This window comes from Dasypus novemcinctus, chromosome 17, assembly GCF_030445035.2.
Source record: "Dasypus novemcinctus isolate mDasNov1 chromosome 17, mDasNov1.1.hap2, whole genome shotgun sequence".
NCBI lineage: Eukaryota > Metazoa > Chordata > Mammalia > Cingulata > Dasypodidae > Dasypus > Dasypus novemcinctus.
Genome location: NC_080689.1, coordinates 64,288,996 through 64,304,638, shown reverse-complemented (window position 1 = coordinate 64,304,638; position 15,643 = coordinate 64,288,996). Strand labels below are relative to the sequence as shown.

General features: G+C 51.5%; 1 protein-coding gene across 3 annotated transcripts; it reads right to left on the bottom strand.

Annotated features, from left to right (window-relative positions):
* Positions 1 to 1,409: 1,409 nt before the first annotated feature.
* NAGK (N-acetylglucosamine kinase) lies at positions 1,410 to 9,849 on the bottom strand. Of its 3 annotated transcripts, none has more exons than XM_004473270.5 (10): positions 9,742 to 9,849; positions 7,896 to 7,980; positions 7,642 to 7,740; positions 6,718 to 6,859; positions 5,911 to 6,021; positions 5,154 to 5,266; positions 3,648 to 3,735; positions 2,999 to 3,096; positions 2,426 to 2,504; positions 1,410 to 1,726 (listed from the first exon to the last, which is right to left on the bottom strand). In XM_004473270.5, exons 1-10 carry the CDS (start codon positions 9,768 to 9,770, stop codon positions 1,536 to 1,538), a joined length of 1,035 nt encoding a protein of 344 aa, XP_004473327.1. In that variant the 5' UTR covers positions 9,771 to 9,849; the 3' UTR covers positions 1,410 to 1,535. The 3 variants fall into 3 exon arrangements, with proteins under 3 accessions (XP_004473327.1, XP_023438811.1, XP_004473328.1); XM_023583043.3 differs by lacking the exon at positions 9,742 to 9,849 and adding an exon at positions 9,390 to 9,408; XM_004473271.4 differs by lacking the exon at positions 7,896 to 7,980 and having other exon boundaries at positions 9,742 to 9,823.
* Positions 9,850 to 15,643: the final 5,794 nt, after the last annotated feature.

Sequence of the window (15,643 nt, the reverse complement as noted above, 5' to 3'; positions counted from 1 at the left end):
GGTCAGCTGGATCCTGCAGAACATTAGAAGATCTCAGAATTCATAAATCATTTTTCACCTAGGAAGTTTTGGATTATAAATCAAACTACTACTTGATTCTGGTCTGAAATCATGTAAAAAATACTTCCTCTAAGGCTTGTCACTCATTAATAGTGTTATTAGGACTTTGGGGTATAGCAAAGGCACCTCTTTGTGTCCCTGTTTTCTTTGCAAGCTTTTAAACCAAGCAGTACTCAGCTGAGAGCAGGGGCCCATCATCCATTCGTGAGGGCCGCAGATGGAATCATAGATTACTGGCCACCCTTAGAATGGACTTGCCCTGTGCTCCAGCTTGCTGTGCTGGCTAGAGCTGACAGGATGAAAGCAGCTACCGTGCTGTTCATATACGAATGCTACAGTGTGTGGAGGAACAGCATCATGTGACTTGGCAAACAAGGCTTAGAAGGCCTAATCAGAACTTAAAACCCTCAAGTGCAGATCCTGGACCCCTGCAGCAGAAATTGCCCAAGATATTTAGGAACAACAATCTCCCATCCCATCTCAACTTACTGAATCAGGTGCCAGATGGGGTGGGGAAGGGGGATGAAGGAAGGCGTGTTGGGAAGCAGAGTGCAGAGAAACAAAGATCCAAGTTTAAAACAAGCTGTACTACAATTTGAGCTGCGTCTAATGGCTCACACTCTAAACACCTGCAGAGGCAGCCATTGTGGATCAAGACTTGTCTTCAGTCTTCACCCCACACCATAGGTGGCAGCACAACAGCTTGAGCTTGCCTTTACTGATCAAACTACAGCTCCCTGTTTTTCACTGATGCTCTCTATTCACAGGGCCACACAACAGATGATGTCATGCTTTAATCAGAGCCAGACTTGCAGGACCCAAAACAAAGGCCAGCCTCCTTGTGTACTGGCTGGTCTCCCTGGGTCTCAGCAGCCCTCCTTGTTCATGGGAACTTGTTCATGGGAAAAACTGCAGAATGTGCTGTTTACCTGTGACTACTAAATTCAAGGAGGTGAAAATTCTCCTGGACTAGGAATGAACCTTGTCCCCTACATCGTACTGGTACTACCACACTACCAGCAGAGGCTGTGATCTGGCTTAGGGTATTCACTGTGATGTTTTGGATGGAGAACACTTAATTCCACTGAACATGGTTAGGCACAGATCATGGTCCCCCTCTGCTAGGAGAAAACAGGAAATGGCTTAATTGCATGGCACAGTGCATAAGTTTGCAAAGTGGTGGAGAGGGCAGTGAATCTTCTGTCCAAGTGCATGGCCAGTGTCCTGCAGACCAGGCCAAATGCCCAAGGCTAGGCTTTCAGTCTTGGACTAAAACCACTCCTGAGCCCTCTGGGATACTCCTAGCACATGCACCAAGATGTGTACAGTGAGTCTGGTAACAATCCAGCTGGGGAGTGGGTAAAATGCATTTATTTTCTTCTATGTGTGTTTTTAAAAAAAAAGGAAAAAAGAACCTCCTCCCTTTCAGCACCCATTGTTCACTGGGCTTGGAGGGGGTGGGGCTGGGTGCAGCCCTAGGGGAAGGTGTAGGAGTAGAAGGCAATGGCATTGACACTGTAGTCCATGGGGAGGAGGTGCCCGATGTGCCTGGCCCCCAGGCTGGCCCCACCCAGGGCCGAAGAGTGCCTCAGCTTCATCAGGGTGAAGCTGGAGAAAGAGTTCTGAGCCTGGATCTCTCTGCCTTGGGTCAGCGCCGAAAGGAAACCTGAAGGGGAAGAACGCAGAAGACAGACATGAGGGGAGACAAGCAGCCTGTGATGGAGCCCAGGGGGAAGGTGGGGACAAAGAGGGAGAGAAAGAAGAGGCCCAGGCCCTGAGGCATTCCTGCAGAGGTGTGCAACACGCAGGATGTGCCAAGCCAGGTACGTGAGCTCAGTAACGGCTGTGAGGGACCGAGCCAGCAGCCTACAAAGGGCCTGCCCTCCCTTAGCCCAAGTGCCTGACACCGGGAGCTCCAAGGCAGCAGGAGGGGTCCTCGAGGTACTTGAGAACGTCTAATGGAAATCATACACCTGCCTGAAATCAGGCGGCAAGGTCTAAGAGGTCACGTTTCTTTCCTTCTGGCTAGGACTGTGCTGTCTAGGGATGTCACCAGAGGCTATCAAATACACTGGTCAGAAGCTTTGAATTTATGTTAGATTTGTCTTTAATTTTTAAAAGTGGCTGTTATTTAATAAATTGTTTGGAAAAGAACATCTTTTCAAGAGTTCATGGAAATTGGAATGGGACACTGTAAAAGGGCTCGCTGGCAGAATGAAAGATCAACAACCCTAGCCTGAGGGACCCACCGCTTGTCCAGGCCTAAGGCTCCAGCCTCTTGCTGGGAGCAGAATCCCAGGGCCCCGGGGCAGGCAGTTTTCCTGGGCCTGGTCCTTCCCTCCCCACACCTCCATCCCATACTCGCCTTCCTTTAGCAGCTCCCAGCTCTTCCACACGGAGCCTACACACAGGATGGGAAGGCCATTCTCCCCTTGGAACAAGACCTTGGCAGAGAGCAGAAAACGGACATTGGAGCCAACCACGCCTCTCCAGTGCTGGAGGGGGTGGGCTCTTAAGACCACCCCACTCGACCCCAGTTACTCTCTCTTTTTCCAAGAACTAGAAGGTGAGAAGGTGGACTCAAAGAAAGATAAAAAAGGGGAGGAATATAGAAGAGACTCAAAAAGGCAAGGGAGGGAAGAGGAAGGAAAAATGATTAAACAACAATAAAGAGAAAGGAAAGAGAAGGGAGGTGAATGGATGGAAAGATGGCTGAAGGAAATGGGAGAGCACATGTACATTAAACCAATTTACTACCTAAAATACAGATTACGGGCAAGTCAGAGGGGAGTCACTTGACCAAATGACTTTTTTTGCATTATACACTCTCCAAAAAATTTTCTCATCCTCTTAAGTTCATTTAACATAGTAACCAATTCACACAGGATTTGTTGGCCCCGAAACTCCCAACCTTCATTCATTTCCCACCTCAGCTCACCGGGTCAATCTCAGGCAGCACAGCTACGACGTGTCTGCCCAGCATCTCCCCAGCCTTCCTGAAGATGTACTGGGAAAGGGGGTCTCCCTGCTGAGCACCTGGGGTAGGGAGGAGTGAGACAGGAGTGCCTGAATACCTAGGGAGCCGCTAGCCCTCACTTCCTTTCTCCCTCCAGTTTACCCTGAGTTAGTCTTAGTCTGTCCCTGAGGGTCTCTCAGCTCTGGGAGCCCCAAGACCTTGTCTGAGCAGCTGGCTGGGACCCCTGTCGGGCCTCTCTCCCTCCACCCACCCCCAACACCTGCATTTGGTCAGCCCCTTGTTGGCTCTGCGCTGGAAGGCCCTCAGCCCAGAGGCAGTGAGAGGGCCCTAGGGTGCCCCGAGGGTGCAGGGATCCAGATGCGACAGCGGAGAATGGGCAGTATGGAGAGAAGAGGCCGCGTGCTCACTCCTGACACCCACCCCAACAGGCCTAACCATGGTCCCCTAGTTCTTCTAGTCCCTCTGCCTCCACCCCAAGGCATCAAAGAACTGAGGCCGCTTGGTCAGAGGGTGCTTGGTGGCTAGTCCCCGTCCGAACCCCACTCCATCTCCCGGTTAGGGGGATTTCTGGGGGACAAAGCCAGATAAAACCCTGCCCCACATCCAGTACCTTCTGCGATTTTCCGGCAAAACCCAGCAAACCTGGATTTATCAAAATCCCTATAGAGGTGGGTAAGAATTCCTAGCCGATCTGGAACCTGAGAGAGAGAGGACAGAGAGTCATCAGAAGCAGATGAAAATCCCCACTAGGCCCACCCAAGTTGACCTTCCTAATGTCTGCACTGTCTGAGAAGTGGGATAGTTTGCTTTTTAGTAGATCTAGAGAGTGCAGAGATTTGAGAGTTCTCACTTGAGAAAAGTTATTTTCCCCTATATGGACTCCACAGCTCTCTACAGATTACCTTGGAGGAAGCACAGAGTACAGATCTGTGTCCCCCAAAGTGTGTTCTGCAGTTCCTTGAGGTGCTCTTGAAAAGATTTGATCAAAAGAGGCTGAGAATTACTGCACATTGTAATTCCTCCTTGCAGAGACACAATGTACATTAGCAAATTAAAAGCTGTGAGAAGTCTTGCAGTCAAATCTGTTTCTCCCAAACTTACCTGATCCCAGAAGGCTAACTTCTGCCACCCCAACAACTTACCCACCTTTACCCACCTCTTAAAAGTCCTGAGTAATCAGTGACTCCCCAGAATACATTTTAGTAAATGGAGTAAGAAGTGGGCTAAAATTTGAGCACCTGTACCATTGCACTAAGCAATTTGTGGACACTCTCCCATTTAATCTTTGTAACAACTCCAGAAGTTAAAAAGTGAACTACAGGACAGAGGACAGACTAGGCCTATTGGTGGAGTTTAGAACCCATTTGCTGAGTCAGGACAGCTTAACTCTACTTCCTTCAGTTAACTGAAATAGGAAGTAATTTCTCTTCCTGGTCTCTCCCTAGTCCTCACCCCGGCCTAGGCCACAGTTGGTCTTTAATCATCAATTCCTGGGGCATATTTTCCAGCATTTCTAATCTCCTTCCTTGGCCTTGGCCCCAGCTCACCTTAGTGGCTGAACAGCAGGTCTAATGGCCCTTGCTCATAATATCATCTATCACATAACTTATCTTCCTTCCCACTCCCACCTTTTGCCTCTGGGTCAGCTACAGGGGGCTTTTTCCTAACCTGCTATAAACAAGTGCAGCCTAGCCAAAGAGAAAGTCGATGCCCCAAGAACTCTCCCTCCCCACCTTTTAATGGGCTCGCCTTCCTGACACACACAGGCCGGTGTACAACACACCTGTTCAGACTTTACCTGCTGTTTCTGTGTCTGTGTGTTCACCTTACACTTTTCATGCCTGCCTTCACCTCCCAGGAGGCTCTAGCTGTCCAGCGATCACATGCCCCCAGCCCACCCCTTCCCTCATGCCTGGCACCCTCCTGGAACACAGTGCCCATGTCATACTGAATCCTGTCCTCACCGACCACCCTCCATCCTCCAGCTCTGACCCACGACTCACCCTGACTCCCCTTGGCCCCACCTAGTCCCTCTCCTGCACCCATTCCTATCCTACTCTAGGCCTCCCACTGCTCTACCCGAGGTGGGCGTGTTTACTGGGCACAGGAAGAATACCTGGAAATAGCTGAACATGGCCTGCTTGATGTACCCAATGTCATGAGGAGCCGCCTCGAGGTTGTCAATGGAGTCAAACACTATTTTCACGCCTTGGTGTGCAATCCAGTAGGCTATGGGAGAACAGAGAGGGCTGAAGGATGGGGCAAGCTCCCCAAGCCCACGGTGAACTCAGACCCAGAAGGGTTAGTAATCTATTACAGCAAATGAGGCTTCCTGACTCCCAGCTGGGATGGGGGGGGGGCTCTCATCAAGCTGTATCTGACTGACCCAGATAAGAGAAGACAGAATAGGTGAGGATGTCACACAAGATCCCACCCCAAGATGAAGACAAGGTCAGTCAGCTGTCACACAAAGCACTGGAGTCACATCATGAGCTGGACCCCAAAAGCCCCTATGAAAATGTACATGTGCTACGGATAAAGAGGTGATGGTGGAAGGGGCTTCTAGAACCAATTCCCACCAGCAGGCTAGTATGGGATCTCCTGCCTTAACCCTCTTAGTTTAAACTCTTTCCAAGAGTCCAAGCCAGGCAGGCAATGGCTACTGGGCCGAGGCATGAACCTGAATTGTGCAAGCCAGCCACTGCTGAAGGGCCAGGTGGGCTGTCAGGCCAGCACTTGCACCTTGAAGATCTCGCGGTCCTTCTGCACTCTCAGCAGTCACTCAGAGGTGAAAGACAGGGAAGAGGAAGACGGGGAGCTGCAGGAAGTGAAGGTTCAGGACCCTGAGCCAGGCCCAGTCAGCCGGAGCTCACCTGAGCCCTCGTCCCCCATCATGTGGCCCCAGCCACCGCAGCCGCGCTCAGAGCCATCAGGGTTGATGAGCCTGCAGGTGGAGCCTGTCCCAGAGATGAGCACGATTCCACCTAGAGAAAGGGCACACTAGAGAAAGGGCACGGCAGGATCAGGGTGACCAAAGCCCGGCGCAGGACACAAAGCCCTGGGAATGGGAGCCACCACCCAGTCTTGCCACGGAGGAAAGCGAGCCCGGCTAGTTTCCTGCCTGAAGGCGGAGGTTCTTGGGGGCTGGGTTCTCAGGGAAATTCCAGTCATGTAGAGCCCTCCTCCGGGGGACAAAGAGGAACACAGGTGTGTGCCCTGCCAGGTACCTACTGTGTGCCAAGGACTGTGGTAGAGCCTGTTCACATGGTGATATTCAGTCAATTACTCAGTACAATTACTTCCACTTTATAGATGGGGAAAATAAGAGTTAAGTAACTTCCCCAAGATGATTAAGCTGGCAAAATAGAAGCAGAGATTCAGATGCTAATCTCTGTGCCACCCTCACTCTCTTCCTCCTGCTCCCAGACTGCCCCCAGAGGCACCCACTGCCTCTAGGGACTGTATGTGCGCCTCAACTCCTTGCTTCCCCCGGAACACCCTTCCTTCCCTCCCTCTTCCTGTCCACTCCTTGTTCTGGAACATGTAAGCTAATGAAAAGAAAATCAGGGGAAACAGGATGCAGCCACCTTCCAGATATTTCAAAGACTAGCTGTGCCAGCTTCATTAAAGGGCTTTCCCAAGGCCATCAGTTCTCCTCGTGCCTCCCTCCACCTCCTCACCAACGGCTGTGGCTGTGGCGATGGCGCCGGTGGCGTCACTGGTGATTAGGTAGCTTTCACTCAGGTAGGGAAATCGGTTTCTTAGCTCCTCCTTCAGGAGGCTCCTCGCCTTGTCCTGCTCACCACCGCTCAGGGACAGGCCCTAGACCATACAGGAGGTGAGCCAGCGAGCAGGGCTCTGGCCCTTTCTAGTCCCTCCCCTCCACCTGCCCCTGCTCTCCAGCCCATCTTCCTTCCACCCCACACAAGGTCCCCTCACAAGGCTGTGGCTGAGAAGGACCCGGGCTGGGAATGGACAGGGGAAAGAGAGGCCCCAGCAAGGCCTGGTTTGGAGCTGGGAAGGGCAGTCATGTCCCTAACAGTGCTCCTTGCAAAGACGCAAGTTGAAGAGATATGGAGAGGGAAGCTTGATTTCGAATTCATGGGGTTGGTTATACCTGCAGAACATCTGAGATGTCCAGAGGGTGGCGGGAGTTACAGCAACTTTGGAGATTGGAGCTAAAGATAGTAACAGCTAACATTTAATGAAAGCTAGGGGTCAGGCACTATGCTAACCGCTTTGGGATGTATTTTACTTTCCAAACAACTCTGCTATATCCTCTTATTACCCTCCTTTTCCAAATGAGAAAACTGAGGCTTAGAGAAGGTATGCAAGTTGCTCAAGGCCATATAGACATTCAACAGCAAAGCTAGGATTCAAATCAAGGTCTCAGTGGCTCTCCAAAGCCCTACACTCTTCCAATGCACTCGTGGCTCCTAGGTGGCAACTGAAGCCATGAGTATGGATAAGATCACGAGTGAGCTTCTAGACAAGCAACGAAACCTTGGAGGCCTCTCCCTCTACAGTCATCTGGCTCGAGTTGCCTGGACTACCTGTCTCAGTGTTGCTGATGACCTAATTTCCAGGAGGTACCCCTGACTCACCAAGCTGCGCAGAGGTACCAGAGGATCCACTCCTGCTTTCTGTTTGGCACTGTTCACCATTTCGTTGATCCTCTCCACACACTTGTCTGTCCCAATCAGCTGGCCCCAGTCAAGGGAAGGAGAAGTTGCAAAGGCCCGCAGGACCTGCGTGGCCCCTACAGGCTGCTCCAGGAGCCCCAGCCACCACCTAAACCAGGGTTACAGAGCCACAGAACCCCAACCAAGCCCACTGGTCCCCTCCATGCAGCCTTTACCCAGTGGTTTGTGCTGAGTCCCTCCACTTCTGCCAGGATCTGCCCATCCTCAGAGAGTAAAAGGACCCTGGACTGCGTGCCTCCCCTACAGAACACAAGGGGGCACTCAGCTCTGTGCAGAAAAGCCCGCAGAGACTTAACAGCTTGTGCAGCCCATGTCGCATGCCCTCTACTGTGACGGAGGTGGCGCTTCAGTAAACCCAAGCACCATTGCCAAACCCACCTCTGTGGTGTGGCATCTGCCATGCTCTTGGACTGAAATAGTTCTCACTCATCTTCCCCTGGGGACACCCTCCTTACCCTTAAACACCCTACTTGTGTGTCATCTGGTCTAGAGATCTTCCCTGGTACGTGGCCCACTCCCACAGTTTGATTCATTCAGTGAGTCTTCTCAGTGTCCACACTGCTCTTGAGGATTCCTCTATGTTAAGATGATTAGATGTTTCCGTCATGCCTCTCACTAGACTACAAGCTCCACTGGGTCAAGCTCTGGACCATCTTTCCATCCTCATGCCTAGAGCTCAATGTGGCTAAGGAGAATGGCATATCTCCGTGCTTCTCAGAATAGCTAAAGACTGCCTTTCAAAGTCTGGTTCCAGCTGCCAATGCTTGTGAGAAGCACTGACCAGATGTCAGGGCCACTGGTGAGTTTATACCTACTTAGGCAACTAAACCCTCAAATGCAAATTACTGGGGCAAATGGTAGTTTGGAGGGAAGTCTGTGGAACTGTGTAATAGGGATCTTTATTGATCAGTACTTTTAGAATGTCTCACAAGAGGACAATGAAGATGTACTGATCAAACTCAAAGATGTCATGAAGTTCTGAGGGGTAGTTAATGCATGAGGTGGCAGATTCAACATCCAAAAGAATCTCTTGACAAAGTCATGTTTTACAGATGAATAGGGATGAATGCAAATTCCAGTACTTATGTTTTTAAAAACTGCAATGGCAATAAATGCAGGGATGGGGGAGATGAACCTTAATAGCAATTTACAATTAAAAAAAAAAAATTGGGGGGTCTATGATAGTCAGTAGTGAGATGTGGATGCCAGAGCAGTGAATCCAATCTCGGACTAAAGAGTACATGCCCTCCTTGGGAAAAACAGTCACCCTCTATTATGCCTGATTTGACACAGCCAGATTCACAGAAAGCTGACACTGGCAGGGACCTCGGTGATGCCCTCGGTCATCCTTCCCCTCGAAACCCAGAGAGGTCAACAGCCTTGCCCGTAAAATCTCTTGCAGAGATTTTACAAAAAGTCCAGTAGACAAGTTTCGGAGCAGGAAAAATGCAAGAACAACAGAGGGCTCAATCCGGCGTGAGGAAGCCCGGAGTGCCGAGGCTGGGAGGGTTTCCGGCATCAGGGCAGGCAATCCCACTCGGGTTCGCAGCAGCTCCAGCTCCCAGATACCCTCCAGCAAAGCCCTCTGTCCCGACCGCCGCCCCACTCCCACCCTCCACCTCCAAGCCCCTAGTCCGGCAACTTCACACCTGACACCTCTTCCGCAAAACTCTCTCCGGAGTCGGGAATGGGACAGAGCAGCTTCTTCTAAGGCCAGAGACCACGGGAGGGAGTCACTCTCGGGAGGAAGAGGCGTGGTTCCGTCGTGAGCCACAAAGGACCCCCCGGGGTGCGGCCGTGGCACGCACCAGGGCCCCTGCAAAGCCCGAGCTCGGGGCACCCCGTTGCGTGCACACTGCCCTCCTCCCCAAGACCCCGCAGCCCCGCGCAGCCGGAGCCGCGGGCCCGAGTCGCCTGCCCGAGCACCGCAGTCTTCCCCGCCCTCGGGCCCGGGGCCGCCAAGCCGCTCTTCCCGGGCTCCCTCCGCCCGCGCGCACTCACCCCTCTACACCCCCGTAGAGCGCGGCCATGGCGCAGCTCCCGTCGCCGCCGAGGCCGCCGCCGACTTCCCTCCCCACCGCCTCTCCCCTCTCTCGCACCCCGCCCGGCCCCGCCCCTCCCACGTGACCGCACGCACATCCCGCCCCTCCGAGTGCGCGTGCGCGGGGCGTGGCTCCGCGAGCCGCCCCTCGCCCCAGGCCCAGCCTGGCCGTGCGTGTCGCCTGAGCGGGGCGCCTACGAGCCGCGGCGGCGCCTCCGCGCCCGAGCCGGCCCCTCCCCTGCTCTTGCGCTCTGCTTCCGCACGGGGATCCGGGACTCCAGGCGGAGGAGGCAGAACGGGGACAACGGGTCGCACCCGCTGGGCGTGTCATTGCCCTGCCCGGCCCTGAGCGCCCCGAGACCGATGGCGGCCCCGCCGTGCGGAGCGCGGTGCTCCGGGGCCGCGCAGCTGGCGACGCACGCGAGCACGTCGCTGGTGACGCACGCGAGGGCGCGCACGGCCCCGCCGCGCGGGATTGGGGGCGCGCTCAAGACCCTTGGGGCGCCTGCAGAAATTACTCTGTTCAGGCGCTCGTGCCGGGCAGTGACAGAAGCAAGTGGCCACGCCGCGCTCGAGTGAATATTCGAGTGCGTAGACGTCGGTCGCGAAAAGAGGAAAACCCTCGAGTCTGTCCTGACAGCTCTGCAGAGGGAGCTGAAGTGCAGCTTTTACTACCTACCCCGCTAGTTAGTTCCCGCGGAGGGTGTTTTGCGGGATGGTAGATGGCCGGGCAAGCTCGCGGATACGGGTTTACCAGCCTTTCATTGCCCTCCTTCCTCGGACCGGTTCCGGAAAGGGAAAGGGAGCGCGAAGGGGGAATCAGTGGCCAGGTCTGGGGGACAGGCTCCTGCGGGCGCCCAGCAGCTCTGCGCCGGTGAGGGGCAGCCTCGCGGCCAGCAGGGGGCCGGCTGCCCTGGGCGTCTCTGGGACCGTCCGTCTAGCGACGGATGCTTCGCAGGGCAGCTGTCGAGCTGGCCTGTCCCCGACAACGTCTCTCATCTCTTACGGAGAATATCGACCGGGAGCCCCCTTCCTAGTAGCCATCTAGGTTGGTTGTGCCTTGGGGTGGACATTTGGCATACATGTACTTTTTAAACAGAAGAGAAGAATTTGTATTTCCTACTTAGCTGGGATGATGAAACACAACATTGTAACTCACATGATAATATCAGAAAGAAGGGTAGGATTTTTCTCTACCCACCTATAACATCCGTAACAGGTCATAACTGCAATTTTTAAAATAAGGAACTAATGGATTCCGGTGGGATTAAATTGGAAAGGCTGTTTGGAGAAGAGAGTGTAGATGGGTTTTGAAAGAACTGTTTCTTTTATTGCACCAGTTGAATGAGCCTTGGGACCTATAGTTATTCTAATATTCTAGTTTGCCTTTGTATTGCTTGTTTAGAAAGGAAAGTGCCCAGGTTTGAAAACAAGGATCTAGTTCACCATTTACCAGCTGGATGACCTTGGGTGAATTACATATAATCACTGCTGGTTTTTTTTCCATACATAAAATGGACATGATAAGCATCGACCTACCAGGGCTTCGTGTGATTTCAGTATCAAAGAGCTTTGGAAACTAAAAATACTCTACAGATCTTAACTAATTTTTATTTACATTACCATTTCAGTGTGTACTGTCCAATACAGTAGCCTCATATGAAATATGCTAATCCAAATCGAGATATGTTGTAAGTGTAAAATACAGTATTTCAAAGACTTGGTATGCCTAAAAAGAAAGTAAACTATCTTTTTAACGATGTTTTTATGAATTACATGTTGACATAATATTTTGGATACAGTGGGTTAAGAGTATATAGTCATATTAAAATTAATTTCACCAATATATCTGTATCTTTTTAAATGTAACTACTAGAAACTTAAATTATACATGTGGCTCATATCTGTGGCTCACAGTATAATTCTGTTGCACAGCCCTGATCTATGTCCTGTCTCCTTATCCATCTGACCAGGATATTTTGAAGTCACTGAGTGCATGCTCATGTTAAAAATATTGGCCATATGATTGATTTAAAGAAGAAAATGGCATTGATTCTAAAGTGTTGCTTTTTCCACTCTACCAGGCAGTCATAACTGTCTGTGAATTATGGGCTATTGGTGCCTGCTTTTGGTCATGATGGATTAGTCCATTGGTCCTCAAATAATCATAGAAGTCCCAATTGGGAAACGGACTTGGCCCAGTGGTTAGGGCGTCCGTCTACCACATGGGAGGTCCGCGGTTAAAACCCCAGGCCTCCCTGACCCGTGTGGAGCTGGCCCATGCACAGTGCTGATGCGCGCAAGGAGTGCCGTGCCACGCAGGGGTGTCCCCGGCGTAGGGGAGCCCCACACGCCAGGAGTGCGCCCGTGAGGAGAGCCGCCCAGCGTGAAAGAAAGTGCAGCCTGCCCAGGAATGGCGCCGCCCACACTTCCCGCGCCGCTGACGACAACAGAAGCGGACAAAGAAACAGGACACAGCAAACAGACACAGAGAACAGACAACCGGGGGAGGGGGGCTTTAAATAAATAATAAAATAAATCTAAGAAAAAAAAGAATGAATAGGTCACATGTTGGTCATATTCCCAGAGGTTGTGCTGCTTCACAGAATGGTCACAGTTCCATGAACTATAAGACAGAGCAAGCCCTAATGAATAAACATTAAAAAAAAAAAAAGTCCCAATTGTGTCATCCAAGCATGTGGCCCCCCTTGCCTCTCCTGATGCTGGGGTACAGCAGGAAACCCAGCAGCAAATGGGCATGGAGGGAGGGCTGTGAGGTTGAACCACCTCTATGACGTCCAGGAGATATAAAGTCAGTGAGATAAGTTTCACAGACTTCCCTTCCCCATTCTGCCCCAATTCTTTATCAGGATTTACTTCTCCAGCTCCCAGCTGGCGCCTTGGACACAGAGCTTTCTGAGCTACCAACGTTGTGTGTCCCAGTGGAGAGGGGCAATGGATTTGGCCAGGTGGATTGGGATGGGTTGTGCAGACCAGATTCTCCCAGAATAAACCTGGAAGAGGCCCGGAAAGTTCTGGTCAGAGGGATGGAGGGGCAGCCCCGTTTCTCCCAGGCACCTGCCTTGTCCATCAGCCCTTTTTATAAAAGTGTATTTCTTATTTTTTTTCTTTTAGACAAAACTCACATCACATAAAATTAGCCATTTTAAAGTGAATGATGATATGGCATTTAGTACATTCATGATTCTTTTTTCAATAATAGTTTATTGAATTAACTGTAGATTCACATGAAGCTTAAGAAACAATACAGTTTCACCCACTGGTAACAGTCTTGCAAAACTGTAGTACAGTATATCACAACCAGGATATTGACATAGATACAAAGTGCCAGATGTAATCCACCAATCTTATCCAGATTTCCCAGTTTTATTGTACTTGTTTCTACAGGCATGTGCTTGTGGGTTTAGCCTACACTGTTATTGTCTCGCGTGGAGGTTTGGGTATCCAAACACAGAATGCTTCCGCCTCCCTCAGGTTGTCCTTTCCAGCCACACCCACTTCCTTCCTTTGTCCTCCTTCCTATTCCAGACCTCTGGCAGCCACTAATTTGTTCTCCATTTCTCAATTTTTATCACTTCAAAAGTGTTATCTGAATGGAATCATATAATACCTAACCTTTTTCTCACTCAGCACGTTTTCCCTGGAGATGCATCCAAGTTGTTGCACATAATCAATAGCCATTCGTTCCTCTTTATTGCTGAATAGTGTTCCATGGTATGTCGTGCATTTCTTTTTTGTGAACTATTTCACCTGTACAAAAATATGCCTAATGTACACAGAGTTGATGATGGCGTGGCTCCCCGTTCTGTGAGCTCCTGGACCTCCCAGAAGAGCCTGGGAAATGAGGAGACACTCTGGTTTGTCACCAACCCTTGAGCCTTTGTGGCTGAGTGGGAAAGGGGATTGATGTGAACCCTGAGGTGGGAGCCTCAGCCTGCCCAGAGGAGGTGGACTGGGCTTGAACCCAGACTGGTGCCTGTCAAAGGTCTCTTTATACTGATGCTACTGGTGGGGGGATACTGAGATAGACAGCTGCTGGTAGGGGCTGGGCAGAGAGACCCTTCTCAGAGGAGGGGGTTCCAGCACCACCAGTTGACCAGGGAGGGGGGAAGGTGACAAGTCCAGGGGCAATCCTAGAGGGCTTACTGGAGGAGGTGGCAATGTAAGACAAAGACACCTTTAGGACTTTGTGCTCAGCCTGGCTAGGACCCCTTGGCAGAAACTCAACTGGTTGCCTTTGGGTACCTGGTAAGCAGCCCAAGCATTGGGCTAAGCCAGGATCTCTAGAGAGCCCTTGCTGAGAGGAAGGACGGTCCCTGGAGCCTGAGGTGGGGTTGGGGGAGTGAGGGAAGGTGAGCCTGGGAGGCTCCCTGCAGAGCAGGTGGCTGTCCCTACTGGCTCTGTACACACTCCGCTCCCCCACCAGGTGCCCTAGAGGCTGCCTTTCCAGCCTGAGCTCCCTCCCTCCAGGAGCCTGAGGGTTCTCACCTTCTCCCCAACTTATCAGTAGGATCTGCCACGTTGCCTCTCTGCAGCGGAGGAGAACCTGGTCCCCATCTAACCTGGATTCTCTCAGGACCCTGCTCAGGGTTAAGTTCATGTATCAACGTGGCTAGGCTGTAGAGTCCGGTTGTTTGGTCAAGCACTGGCCTGCTTGTCAATTTTACAGTATTTCAAGTTGAGAATTGCATCTATCATCACTTGATTACATCTACAACCAACAAAGTAGGGAGTCTAATCCAATCAGGTGGAGGTACTAAAAGCCAGAACCAAGAATTTTAGAGGTCAGAAGAGGAATTTGAACTCAACTTCAGCATTGGTTCTTGCCAGCATTTGCAGCCAGCCAGCTAGCTTCCTCTGGAGAATTCTAGCTGAAGATTTCAGCATTGCCTTATCAGGATTTTCAGCTTGCGGCCTCCCCTATGTGGTTTGGATTTGCCAGCCCCCATGTGGTCATGTGAGCCAATTTATAATCTCATTATATATGTATTCCCTGTTGGTTCTGTTTCTCTGGAGAACCCTGACTAACACAGCTCCCTTATTGAAAATCTTCTTGGGGGTAAGGAGGTAAGAATGTGGGGCTGGGTAGCCTGCACCAGGGCAAGGACTTCTGAGCATCTCCCATGCACCCAGCCTCGTGCCGAGCCAGACTGTGAGTGAGCAGACATGGGTTCTCTCGCAGACTGGTTGGTGAGCTAAGGGAGACGCTCCTGAAAAGTTAAATAAAAAGTAAGAGAGGGAAGCGGACTTGGCCCAGTGGTTAGGGCGTCCGTCTACCACATGGGAGGTCCAAGGTTCAAACCCCAGGCCTCCTTGACCCGTGTGGAGCTGGCCCATGCGCAGTGCTGATGGGCGCAAGGAGTGCCCTGCCACGCAGGGGTGTCCCCCGCGTAGGGGAGACCCACGTGCAAGGAGTGCGCCCCATAAGGAGAGCCACCCAGCACGAAAGAAAGTGCAGCCTGCCCAGGAATGGTGCCGCCCACACGGAGAGCTGACACAACAAGATGGCACAACAAATAGAAACACAGATTCCCGTGCCGCTGACAACAACAGAAGCGGACAAAGAAGAACACGCAGCAAAATAGACACTGAGAACAGACAACGGGGTCGGGGGTGGGGGAAGGGGAGAGAAATAAATAAATAAATCTTAAAAAAAAAAAAGAGTAAGAGAAGTCACAAGGAGGCAGGAAATGAGTCAGATGAGGAGCGTGGACTCTGGGTGCAATAGGAGGCCAGAGAAGAAGGGGGGTGAGAACAGACAGGAGCAATTAGGAAGGCTTCCTGGAGTCAGAGTATTCCAGGGTTTTGCAAGACTGGTAAGAATGAATGGGCAGGGAGAAA